At 43.9% G+C, this 13,576-nt stretch overlaps 1 protein-coding gene across 1 annotated transcript in view; it reads right to left on the minus strand.

Moving 5' to 3' along the window:
• The window catches only part of LOC123662407 (AT-rich interactive domain-containing protein 4A), a 46,246-nt gene that overhangs the window by 1,335 nt on the left and 31,335 nt on the right, over positions 1-13,576 (minus strand). The window contains exons 19-26 of the mRNA XM_045597250.1: positions 11,660-13,523; positions 10,835-11,046; positions 10,154-10,363; positions 9,521-9,647; positions 7,077-7,186; positions 4,612-4,706; positions 4,491-4,524; positions 4,152-4,292 (exon numbers count right to left, since the gene is read on the minus strand). Coding sequence (XP_045453206.1) covers positions 4,152-4,292; positions 4,491-4,524; positions 4,612-4,706; positions 7,077-7,186; positions 9,521-9,647; positions 10,154-10,363; positions 10,835-11,046; positions 11,660-13,523 — 2,793 coding nt within the window. The remainder of the gene's footprint in view (positions 1-4,151; positions 4,293-4,490; positions 4,525-4,611; positions 4,707-7,076; positions 7,187-9,520; positions 9,648-10,153; positions 10,364-10,834; positions 11,047-11,659; positions 13,524-13,576) is intronic.

Consider the following 13,576-nt stretch of genomic DNA (forward strand, 5'->3'; position numbering starts at 1 on the left):
TGATAAATGCGGAAAAAACGTGAATTACTATTGACAGTGGTTTGTTTACCAAATAAGATTGTTTCAAAAAATGGACAGTACGAAAAAGTTTTTTCAAGAGTTGGCAGCACTGTAAATCGCCTTTTGCGCATTTTGACAACCAGTGTTCTTTTTACATGACGCGAATTATATATTATAAAAATAATATAAAAATGAGTCGCTGAATGTGTTGCTAAGCGCAAAACTCGAGAACGGTTGGACCGATTTCGCTAATTCTTTTTTTAAAATATTCCTTGAAGTACGAGGATGGTTGTTACGGAGAGAAAAATTCAAAAAAAAAAAAAATTTAAATTTCCTGAAAAAGTCTAAAAACAACACTTTTCTGTACTCCCATACAAAAGATTTGTGATAATACTTAAAAGTCAATTTGAACTTTAATACCATACGATAAAGTTTGTGTTAGGCGATACGAAGTTCGCCCGGTCAGCTAGTTATAAATAATTTTTCTCACTTCTCTATGTAAAACTATTTCGTAATTTAAAACTTTGTGCGCGATAATAATTTGAGTCGACGTAGAACTGTCACCCGCTGTCGACCAATAGCACACCGGCAAGCATGCGACACGTGATAAACACTCCCGTCCCCCTACCCCTTACCACCCAACAAATAGACCGATAAATCGCTTCTGCGCAGCTTCAAGGCCAGCGTTCTTTTTACATGACGCGAACTATACTAAAGTAATTTTATAACCATGGCGTACCGCTATTCTAATGTCGAATACACGGACATGGTGAGGATGCTGGCTAGGTGTGATGACAATGTATCGGAAGCCTGTCGGCAATATGCAGCTAGGTATCTGCTAGGTATTACACCGAGCCGTGAGACAATGTTAACGGTCGATGGATTGGATATTACACCAATGGACTTTTATTTATGGGGACACATTAAAACAATGGTGTGGTCGCGAAATTACGAGCGGTGACATGCTCATTGACAAAATAATTTGTGCGTTCAATCAAATTAAAACTAATTCGGAAGTGTTAGCACGTGTTAGTGAACAGCTGATTTTTAAGGGGCCTACTCAAAGCACTGCCTGCAGGGCCTGCTTGCAGCTACTGCCGCAGAGGATGTTGCTCCACAAAGCACTGCAAATCATTTACGCGGCATACGTTGTCGTGTTCACTTGTGTTCTCTTTGTCCTTGTCTAAATTCGTCAGTTTTTATAAATGGCTCCTACATTATTCAAACACCAAAAAATAGCATTGGGTTTGACTGTATTGACTACTTGTAGCGTTCAAAAGAAAAAAAGGAAGCACTGGTGTAAAAAATGGTTACTACTGCGTAAGACATTGAGTCACGCCAATTTATTGAAAGAATTAGAACCTCATGACCATAAGAACTATCTTAGAATAGATGAATCAGTCTTTTAAGATTTATTGCAAATGGTGACACCACTAATTGAAAAAAAAAAGTATTTTGATGAGAGATACTGTAAGCGCAAGAGAAAGATTAATTGTTACTTTAAGATTCCTTGCTACTGGGCCAGTTATGAAGACTTGAAATTTAGATCAATGACCTCTCCACAGTAACTATGTAAGAAAAACCACAGATCAAATAGAGTAGACAAACGTCGGAATGTACAGACGTATACAAAATGGTGGTCTAAATCGGCCCGACCGAGCTACACATGTCCCTGATTGCAGTTTACGGAGTGGGGAGATCGTGTGTCGGGCTGGCAGAACGACACTGCGGCCCTGCGACAGGGTGAACAATTAAAATATCGGCCCTGCATGCATACATACAATACGATCGGCAGTGGCACTGCAAGCAGGGCCCTGCAGGCAGTGCTTTGAGTAGGCCCCTTTAGGTGTGGTCTGTGTGTTGGTTGTGATGGTGACTATTTTGAACGCTATCTACGCGATGTAGAGGTAATAGGAATTTAATTTGTAAATATTATTTTATTCTCAATTATTTTTTATATTTTAATTATTGTAAACACGCTATTCCACTTTTTAAATACGTCTGCATTACACAATGAAAAGTGAATTATACCTAGCTACCAATATTGAATATTAAATTGGTTTAATTAAACTTAGTAAACGTTAAAGAATAATAATTAGCTACGTTAATAATTTTCACATATTTTGGATTTTCAGAATTCAGATAGCTAATCTACATACACATTCCGTGTTGCTCATTGTACATACACATTTACCTAAGTCACTGCGACATACATACTGTGATATTGCCTACAAACCCACCAAGCAATTTATATTATTAACTAGAATTATTTTATTAACTAGAATTATCGGGCAGAGTAAGTGTTATTTATTATTATTATTAGCAGTGCAAGCGCGCGCGAGCGTCGCGTCGTCCTTTCGACAATGAATGAATCAATGAAACCATAGACTTACAAATGTCAGGACAGTACAATAAAAACTTAAAAAATCATTTTAAATTAATGTATTGAGTTATGTCAAAAGTCGTAGAAAAAAATGTTGTTGTTCATAATACAAGCTATCTTGTCCTGCGAGGATGCTGGTGTTTTACAAGTAACCCTGTATATACATATTAAAGTTCAATTTTTATTATGATACTTAACCCTTTCACCACCTGAGTCGGATTTATCAGACAAAAACTTTCGAGCTCATTCCGCTTGAGTCTGATTTATCCGACACAAAACCCTGTGTACTATATATTCAATTTCTAAACGTATTATGATGTTTTAGCCTAAAATACATTTTTTTTCGAAATTTTTATCTATTCAACCTTTTAATTAGTGTTACAATTTAGATTTACTATATCCAAAAACAAAATAAAATACTATTTCAATCAAGGTAAATTCACTAATATTATCCCGAAGAAAGTGTATTGACTTCCAACGCCTGTGTCGTATTTATCCGACAGTAGTGATGAGACATAATGTTTGTTAGAATTTATAAGATATGGAATATTCATAAACAAAAATATTATATTAAATACCAAGTTATTGAATAAAAAAAAGTACATTAAGTATGTAATTGTTGTTTTTGCTCTGTGTAAATCTATATTTTTTAAGAAATTAGCGATTTATTTATTTTTGTACGGACAACTATAAAAGCTAATTCCCATTCCTAGACTGAGCCTGCGTCGGATAAACACGACCGTTCATGACGTCACAACCGTATGGAATTTTCCATTAGTGTTGCGCGTCTTTTTGTGATATAGTAGTGAGTTAGTAAGTTTTACGTTCGTGTTTTTAAAATTGAAATGTACCATTACGACTGCTGAAGAATTAATACGAATTCTAGAAGGTGATGACGATGACGAATTTGTGTCAGACGAAGAATTTGATACTGACGGAGACATGATTATATCTTTTATTAAATTGTTTCATTTAAATTTATTGTGCAGTGAGAAATTTTATATTTATATTTTATGTATGTTCGGGGATAACTCCATCGTTTATGAACCGATTTTGATAATTCTTTTTTGTTGGAAAGGAGATTTTCCTAGTTTGGTACCATGATAAGATAACCAAGATCTGATGACGGGATCCCAGAAAACTCATAAACCCGCATAACTTTTTACTGGGTGTACCGATTTTGATGATTTTTAATTTAATCGAAAGCCGATGCTTATCATGTGGTCACATTTAAATTTCATCGAGATCTGATTACAACTTTTGGAGTAATCTTTGATAGTGCGTATTTACTCGACTATTTTTTCGTCTACCTACGTTGTACTACTTGTCGATAAAATTGAAGTCGGTTTTTTTCCGTTTGCCTGCAAACACAATTATAATCCGTAATGCTCGTGCAAAAGACTTAACACAAATTAACACAAAATCACGAGACTTTCAGCCCGTGTCCATCTCCAGAGTATTAATTTTTTATGAAGAAATAACAATCAAGACTGATTAAGCATGTTGCAAGCAAGTTTGAAGATTAATTAATATGCAGTACTATACTTAATAAAGAAATTAAACCTTTGATGTTTATCGATAACTATACTTTACAACACTATGCAAAATTGTACCTGAAGGTTGCTGGCGCTACAGGCACTTCACGCGAATTATTGCAAGGCGGTTAAAAGGGTTAATAATACTAAATATCAAAGACTTAAGTTTTAAAGCTATAAAGGAAAACTAATTTACGGAAAACAAAATAGTATACAAATGAAGATAGACAAACCCTCTCGCTCCTTGCGTCGTATTTTCTTACGGCGGCGGTCAATAATCGCCAGTTCGGCCTTTTCGGAATGATAAGCTTTTCGCAAATCGGTTATCTGCGCTCTCAGGACATTGATGCGGGTAAGAGAATCCCAGGAAGGATCTAGAAAAAAAAATGTTCGTTAGGTATTTAAGACTACAAAATAACGATTGCAATTAAAAATTCAAGACTAATTTTATGACGTTATCTGTAGAGCTGCAGGACGATTTTTTTCTTGTTTATTATTGTAATCGACAAATTGCAGATTTTAACGATTCGTTTTTAAATGAATACAAACGAGTAGTGAAGCGGCGTGCTCACCGAGGTCGATGAGAAAGTTGTACTTATCCGGCGTCTGCGCGTGGTGGTGCGGCTGGTGCGCGTGGTGGTGCGGCTGGTGCGCGAGGTGGTGCGGCTGGTGCGCCTGGTGCGACTGGTGCGCCTGGTGCGACGGCTCGTCCGTGTCGCGGCGCGCGCGGCGCGAGCGCGTGCGCCCCACGCCCGACGACTCCGACGTCTTACGCGAGCGCGCGCTCCCTATCACGTTGTTTTATACTTTTAGGACCTCTCGCACTGCTTGTCGATAACACTATTTGACGGATGACGGTAATCTAACAAATAAGTCGTTTGTCATTATCGAATTACACTACATTTCCGAGATATGTCCTATTCATAAATATGAATCTAAAATTTTTAATATATCAATTGAGTAAAAACAGATCTCAATCCTTGCTATTTAGATTTTTTTATTTATTTTATTTATTTTTATTTAACAATTTTTTATACGTACAAGATTATACACAATATTTTGTCATGGAGACTCACGTATGAGGAGTCACGGTTTTTCCTAACAGCAGGAAGTATTCGTAACTTCTGTGCTGGATAAACTTTATCGACAACTGGTGAAAATGGAACATTTTTTGAAGTGAAACTTCTTTAGCCGCATGAGAGGTAAAATTTTTACGGATCTAACGCGGAATTGAGTATTACATTCCATTCACTGACGCATGAGCCTCTGTGGCAGCTTCACTCTGGTTTATTTCTGACTGTTCTCGTGCCGAAGCACAAAATAACACTGCTTACATGGCCTGGGTCGACTCTCGTAACCACAAGGAAACAGACCTGGGTCAGAGGAAGAAAGCCTATAACAGAGCCGCCCAGTTCTGCAAGAAAGCTCTACGGAAGGTTCGATTTGACCACATTGGCAGAATTAGTCATACCCACCCGATAGTAAAGCCTTAGTAGGTCCCTGGCTAAGTCGGTCGAATCGAACTTCTGTCGTCCCTCACTACCTCTATTGCTAAAACTCGATGGATCACTAGCCCACATCGCTGAGGAGAAGGCAAACCTGTTTGCAAATCTCTTTGCAGAATCCTCGCGTTTAGATTCAGGCAGCGACACCTCCAACTTCTTCGACTCGTTGCGAGACGTCTATGTCTGAAGTCTGAATTCGTCAAAGAGAGGTCCTTAAAACCTTGCGCAATCTAAACGTGAATAAAACTAGTGGTCCTGATGGAATACCTGCCATAGTACTCAAAACTTGTGCACCTGAGTTGCCTCCAATCCTGACACGCCTATTTCGTCTTTCTCAAGCGACAGGACATGTGCCGAAAGCCTGGAAGCAAGCTAACGTGCAGCCTGTACGCAAAAAAAGCAGTCGAGCTGACCCTGTCAATTATAGACCCATTTCCGTAACGTCCATACTCTGTAACAGTATGGAACGTATACTGAATAACCGGCTCCTGGCATAACAAGGTACGATTAATCAAGAGGAGAACGATCTTCTTAGCGACCGACAATTCGGTTTTCGCCGCAATCGGTCCCCGGGTGATCTTCTAGCGTATGCCACACACATATGGAGTGAGGCTATCGAGAGACACGGGGAAGCCATTGCGGTCTCGCTCGATATCTCGAAGGCATTGGCAGGGCCTACCCGCTTCTCTTTGTGTTTGGATATCGAACTTCCCGAGGGATCGATCGACCCGCGTAGTCATAGACGGCTGCGAGTCCGATCGTTTGGCCATCAATGCCCGGGTCCCTCAGGGGGTCTGTACACTCGGCAACGCTATTCTTGCTGCACATCAACGATTTCTTACGTCTTTCGTTCGATAGTTCTAACGTAAGATCACAAAAATGCGCAAATTTAAAATCATACTTTGGAAAAATCGCGGGCAACCGCGCGAGTACCGAGGTTCGTTTTCGATTCCATTCCATCGAAACGATTTCCATTTCCATGGCAACAAATCCGCGCCACACCCACTGCGGCCCCGGGTACTCCTCGCTTGTGGACTAGTCGTCACTTACGTAAAACTCACTTTGCGTAAACAACACTCGTTATTGCGTTGATGATTTTAATATTGTAGTTAAATAGTAATTGAATCATTGAAGTGTGTGAATAGTTTATTTGTTTCTTTTGTTGAGCCTCTGGACTGAAAATCTTATCTCGGTAAAGATATAAACTCTCTAAAACTCGGTAAACATTAAAATAATAATTAAAACCTTAAAACAAATCAAATTAAACAGGAGGGAGGGGGTCGGCCTATTCTTATTTAGGTATTTTTGCCTGTCCTAAGCCTGGATTAAAGTATGAAGGGGAATGTGATTTTTGAGAACTTTCTTTTCAGGGTATTTTCATCGGCGTGCGACGATTCTTTCCAATGAAATACACTTGACGCACCCTCACCGCTCTCGTTACCGACGACTCAATGCATACTCCGACCATTTTGAATTTAAAAAGCTCCAAATTTGTTTGGGTAAAGAATAAAACTAAGCTGGCAAAACATCTCCAAACTAAGACCGATAAAATTAAGACTAGAAACAATACAGATTACATCATATTTTTATTATTACTTATATACATAAATAATAGTTAAATTATCGATATATGAACAATATATAAGTTGAAACATAACTTACCATGTGGCTTGTCAACATCGTGAGAGGCATTTTGTGAGCGGCTACCTTCTTCGTCTCCTTTTCTGTCTGACAGACTATCTCTCTCCGATATTCGCCTTTCTCTGCATAATTTTTTTTTTTTTTTTAAATAGAATACATTATATTTTAACTAAGCTTAACTAATATACATGAATCTGGTTTCATGATAGGTTAACAGTTTCGAGGGCAGAAGTCTTTAATGGGTTAAGAATTTTCTAAACGGATTATTACACCATACCAACTCAAAGCATCCACTGGGCTAAAGGACTCACTAATATTTAGCCAAAATAAACAGATTCCTAAACCAATGGCAAATATAAATAATAATAATATAACAAACGCCTTATACTCAACTGCCCCTACTAGGATTTACGCCTGTGTCTGGGTTCCAGAAACACACACAATATACTAATACAAACGCCCAGACCATGGCAAACTTTTATAATTTTGTATGGCCTATAGAGTTGGGATCAAACCGGCTAGCCGTAACCTCTTCCTTTCACATAGAACACACGGAGGTGGCTAACCTGTGCGGCGACAGGTCGGGGCTGCTGTCGGGCGTGGTGGGCGGCGTGTTGTCGAGCCGCGCCCTCCGCGTCGCCCTTCACATAGAACACACGGAGGTGGCTAACCTGTGCGGCGACAGGTCGGGGCTGCTGTCGGGCGTGGTGGGCGGCGTGTTGTCGAGCCGCGCCCTCCGCGTCGCCCTTCACATAGAACACACGGAGGTGGCTAACCTGTGCGGCGACAGGTCGGGGCTGCTGTCGGGCGTGGTGGGCGGCGTGTTGTCGAGCCGCGCCCTCCGCGTCGCCCTTCACATAGAACACACGGAGGTGGCTAACCTGTGCGGCGACAGGTCGGGGCTGCTGTCGGGCGTGGTGGGCGGCGTGTTGTCGAGCCGCGCCCTCCGCGTCGCCCTTCACATAGAACACACGGAGGTGGCTAACCTGTGCGGCGACAGGTCGGGGCTGCTGTCGGGCGTGGTGGGCGGCGTGTTGTCGAGCCGCGCCCTCTGCGTCACCCTTCACATAGAACACACGGAGGTGGCTAACCTGTGCGGCGACAGGTCGGGGCTGCTGTCGGGCGTGGTGGGCGGCGTGTTGTCGAGCCGCGCCCTCCGCGTCGCCCTTCACATAGAACACACGGAGGTGGCTAACCTGTGCGGCGACAGGTCGGGGCTGCTGTCGGGCGTGGTGGGCGGCGTGTTGTCGAGCCGCGCCCTCCGCGTCGCCCTTCACATAGAACACACGGAGGTGGCTAACCTGTGCGGCGACAGGTCGGGGCTGCTGTCGGGCGTGGTGGGCGGCGTGTTGTCGAGCCGCGCCCTCCGCGTCGCCCTTCACATAGAACACACGGAGGTGGCTAACCTGTGCGGCGACAGGTCGGGGCTGCTGTCGGGCGTGGTGGGCGGCGTGTTGTCGAGCCGCGCCCTCCGCGTCGCCCTTCACATAGAACACACGGAGGTGGCTAACCTGTGCGGCGACAGGTCGGGGCTGCTGTCGGGCGTGGTGGGCGGCGTGTTGTCGAGCCGCGCCCTCCGCGTCGCCCTTCACATAGAACACACGGAGGTGGCTAACCTGTGCGGCGACAGGTCGGGGCTGCTGTCGGGCGTGGTGGGCGGCGTGTTGTCGAGCCGCGCCCTCCGCGTCACCCTTCACATAGAACACACGGAGGTGGCTAACCTGTGCGGCGACAGGTCGGGGCTGCTGTCGGGCGTGGTGGGCGGCGTGTTGTCGAGCCGCGCCCTCCGCGTCGCCCTTCACATAGAACACACGGAGGTGGCTAACCTGTGCGGCGACAGGTCGGGGCTGCTGTCGGGCGTGGTGGGCGGCGTGTTGTCGAGCCGCGCCCTCCGCGTCGCCCTTCACATAGAACACACGGATGTGGCTAACCTGTGCGGCGACAGGTCGGGGCTGCTGTCGGGCGTGGTGGGCGGCGTGTTGTCGAGCCGCGCCCTCCGCGTCGCCCTTCACATAGAACACACGGAGGTGGCTAACCTGTGCGGCGACAGGTCGGGGCTGCTGTCGGGCGTGGTGGGCGGCGTGTTGTCGAGCCGCGCCCTCCGCGTCGCCCTTCACATAGAACACACGGAGGTGGCTAACCTGTGTGGCGACAGGTCGGGGCTGCTGTCGGGCGTGGTGGGCGGCGTGTTGTCGAGCCGCGCCCTCCGCGTCGCCCTTCACATAGAACACACGGAGGTGGCTAACCTGTGCGGCGACAGGTCGGGGCTGCTGTCGGGCGTGGTGGGCGGCGTGTTGTCGAGCCGCGCCCTCCGCGTCGCCCTTCACATAGAACACACGGAGGTGGCTAACCTGTGCGGCGACAGGTCGGGGCTGCTGTCGGGCGTGGTGGGCGGCGTGTTGTCGAGCCGCGCCCTCCGCGTCGCCCTTCACATAGAACACACGGAGGTGGCTAACCTGTGCGGCGACAGGTCGGGGCTGCTGTCGGGCGTGGTGGGCGGCGTGTTGTCGAGCCGCGCCCACTCGCGCGCGCCCTCCGCACCGCTCGCACCCGCCTCACCGGCGGCCCCGCGCCTCTCCTCCGCTGCACGGGAACACACCGATATAGACAAACTTTTGGTTTGTTAAAACACGTGGACCGATCCATTTTAAAATTAGAAATCAAATTAGCAAACTGTTCATCAATTTGAGTACACAGCAACAATTATTGGTTTACCATTTTCGGAGATGTTTTTTTTTTTTATACGATTAGTTAAGTGGTTACCGTAGGTTATTGATGTCTGAAACACCAGAAGTATCGCAAGCGGGTCGCCAATACTAGCCTCCTTTGACCCTTCCTAGAAGCTCTGGCCAACTCACTCACCACTGGAACAGAACCCCGATCGAGAGCAGTGCCATTTAGCTGTGAGCACCTGTAAAGTTTTCCCGAGACCAGATATTTCCTGTCACGCCCGACCTCAATGTTTTACGTCTAAAGTAAAAGATCGACTTCATCGTATCACGTTATGTATGAAAGATATGTAATATGTTTTAGGGCGGCAGATCGACGAACGACTCGTGTCGCCATGAGCGCAGCTCGGCCGCACTCACGCTTGTGGCTGTGCGCGTGCGCGTGCTGCGGCGCGCAGGCGAAGGGCAGGTGCGCGGCGAGCGCGGCGCGCGCGGGCGGCGCGGGCTCGGCGTCGGGCGCCGGCGAGCCGGGGATGGTCTCCTCGCACAGCAGCAGCGACGCGCAGCCCTCGTCCTCCGCCGCGCCGCCCGCGCTCACTCGCGCGCCCCCCGCGACGACCACGCTTGCGCCTGCGACGTTACGTCTCTGATGATTGGGATCGGATCGCTTGCGTTTACTTTGTCTCCCTACGATGTTAGCGCTATACGTATACGGAGAAGACGTATCTAAACGGACCGACCGTAAAACCTGACTACGAGATTTAAAGTCAATAAAAGTACCCGAAACACATTTATGATTACGTATTGTATATTTGGTACCTATTGGAAGAAACTATTTAAAAGAATAAAAGTTAGTAATTTAAGATGTGAGACAAAAGAAAGTAATTACAAATATTTATATAGTACTTAGCTCACCACTTATCGCTCACGATCGATAGCGACACTGTGTTCGAGATTTTTCGGAAATGAAACTGTCCGTCAATGACAAAAACGTCTTCTCCATATGGGTAAACAGGTTTGATTAAAATAAAATCAAATAGTGACTAATAAAAATAAAACAATTCAATACTTCATTCGTAAAAAGTATATATTATAACTCACTATGTTTCCGTTCATTTTTACAAGCGTCTTCCAGCATAAGTAGTGATTCTCCAGCGCTCCATTCTCCCGGGGATTTTCCGGCATGTAAAGCTCTCGCGGCGGCAGTTTGTGTTCTACCCGTGATGACCGCAACACTATTACTGTTGCTACTGCCCCCACTATTGCCACTACCACTGCCCCACTCTTCCACCGCCAACTTGTCGATAATCAATCTGATGAATAATGTACAATTCGTAGAATCCCTCGCCAAGATAAATACCATAAGATACACTAACAATATTCGTATCTAAAATTTTTAGTATCTGTAGATCTAAAAAAAAAAAAAAATAGTACCTACACGTTAATATTTTAAAAGGATAAATCGTTCGACTGATAATATGGTTATAGAAACTTTATTCTCATAAAGAATTACAATGATTTCAATTACATGACAAATTTAACTATATAAACAATTCGTAGTTTATAAGATAGTATTACTGCGAGTCCAACAGAAAAGAAAAAATAAAACTAAAGTAGGTAGAAAACCAACACTCAGTTACACAGCGATCGAATGCGTGGAATATACATAGATTAAACACAGACCAGAAGTTGCATGGCATTTCAGGGCACTTAAGTTAATTTGTTATTTTATATATTATATTTAATATTTCTAATAATTTTATTTTATTCAGCAATTGTTTATTATATAATGTTTGAAACGTTTTTTAAATGTTTGTAATGATCGTGAGTTCTTTACATCACTAGGAACTTTATTATATAATAAAAATTATACACAAAAGATATCTTTTCTTAAATAAATTTGCGTAATTCGATGTTCTTACATACCTTCTATCGGAATCATCGGAATCGCTCGACTCGCTGCGGTCGTCCGGTGGGAAAGGTGGCAAGGGTATGGTGGCCGCCACCACTGACTGGTTTATCTGACTGGACAGCTTCTGAATCGTATCACTTAGAACTTTATTTTTCCCTGGTGCACTCAGCGGTAAGTCTGCGACGCTCTTGCGCCTTTCTAGTATATCAAGCGGACTCTGTAATCTTGGCGGCGTCGGTTCTTTAGGTTTCGCCTTCTTATTCTCGGGTATCTCACGTTTTATATCCGTTACGCTAGAAGGCTCCCCAAAGATAGATTCTGTAATTTCAGCGGGACTCATCCTTTTAACTGGGTCGAGTTTTGTCAAAGGTTTCAGTAGTTCCGGTTTAGTAAGAGTTCGCTTTGTGTCAACTGTCATAGGCGGTAATTTTTCTTCTACTTTGATATCCTTCTTAGGCATTTCCACCCGATCCTCCGCTCGCGGTGGCGACATAGATAAACTTTTAGCACTGTTAATAGCTTTAAGGAGTTTCTCGGCAATTTTCGGGCCTTCCGACTGCAATAAAAACGCCGGAGGCGGTTCAGGTAAGACGTCAATGCGGGCGGGGCTATCTGGCTCCGATTTGTCTTCTTCAGTGTCAATTAATGGACTAGAAGGTGGTTCCATGTTGGATATAGACATTTCGGGAGCGGGATCCAATTTTTCTATTTTTATTTTTTGAGGTTCTTTTTCTTTAGGTTCTGTACTTGGCAGTGGAATAGACATTATTTTATCTTTGATGGCTTTTGCTTCGTTTTCATTTTGAACGATTTTATCATCCTTATTAATGTTTTCATCTTTCTTAATGTCAATTTCTTTCATGGCAGTGCTCGTAGAGGGTTTGACAGCGAGTATATCTGGTTTCATCTTTGGTGGAGGAGTAGTAGGAGGTTCCGGAATAGATAATACTTCAGGAATTTCTTTAAGAACACTAATCGCATCTGATACTTCTTTTGACAATTCTGGAGTTCTTGTTTCTATTGTAATTGGTTCTAAAGATTGTTCCTTTTCTATATTTTGTAAAATAGGACTTGAATCTCTTTTTTCTTGTTTGATTACTACCTCCGGTTCATCATCAGAAGACTGTTCATCATCGGCTGGGCTATCTGGCGAATCGTCTATTAGTTGTCGAAGTTTTGTAACCTTACTCTTTTTCGAGTAAGTTTCTTGATTTTTGGCTGGTGTAAATCCTTCAAATATAGGACCAGAACTACTCTCACCCGGAAAAGAATCGTCGTCTAAAGAAAACAGACCATCCTTCGAATCATCATCAGGACTTTGTCTTCCTGAAACGTCTCGAGTTGTTCCAAAATCTCTGAATGGCGACAAAGACGGTGAGCGAAAAGACGAAGGTCGGGGTCTCAACGGATCTTCTGATATTTCCTCACTCAAAGATTTCGCCAGTGTCGACGGATATTTGCTTGGGGATATATCGTCAAAAATACGATGAGTCCTTTTCTTTTTCTCGTCATGCAGTTCCAACTCGAACGGCTCTGGTTCCTTGAATTCGTAGACATCTTCTGGCTGTTTCTCTTGACGTGATGGTTCAGCCGGTTGAGTAGTGTTCAATGCAGGATTCATAATACTTTCTTTTGTTGTTATTTCTGTTTTAATAGACTCGTCAGCTTCTTGTTTCACTGTATGCAACCCTTTTAACTCCGATCTAATTTCGTTTAGATCGTAGTCCCGGCCTTGATGATGATGACTTGAGACAGAAGATCGAGGTTTCTTAGGAGGCGATGCTGCCTGTGGGGTTGACACGGTTCTAACGGGCCTTTTTCTCGGCTTACTTGAACTACTGCTGTCACTAGATTTCTGATCTTTTGACCTAGATGAAACTGGAGAAACGACAGTGAAGTTTAGATAAATATTACCATAAAGAGCAATAAAT

Source organism: Melitaea cinxia, chromosome 18 (genome assembly GCF_905220565.1).
Source record: "Melitaea cinxia chromosome 18, ilMelCinx1.1, whole genome shotgun sequence".
NCBI classification, from domain to species: domain Eukaryota; kingdom Metazoa; phylum Arthropoda; class Insecta; order Lepidoptera; family Nymphalidae; genus Melitaea; species Melitaea cinxia.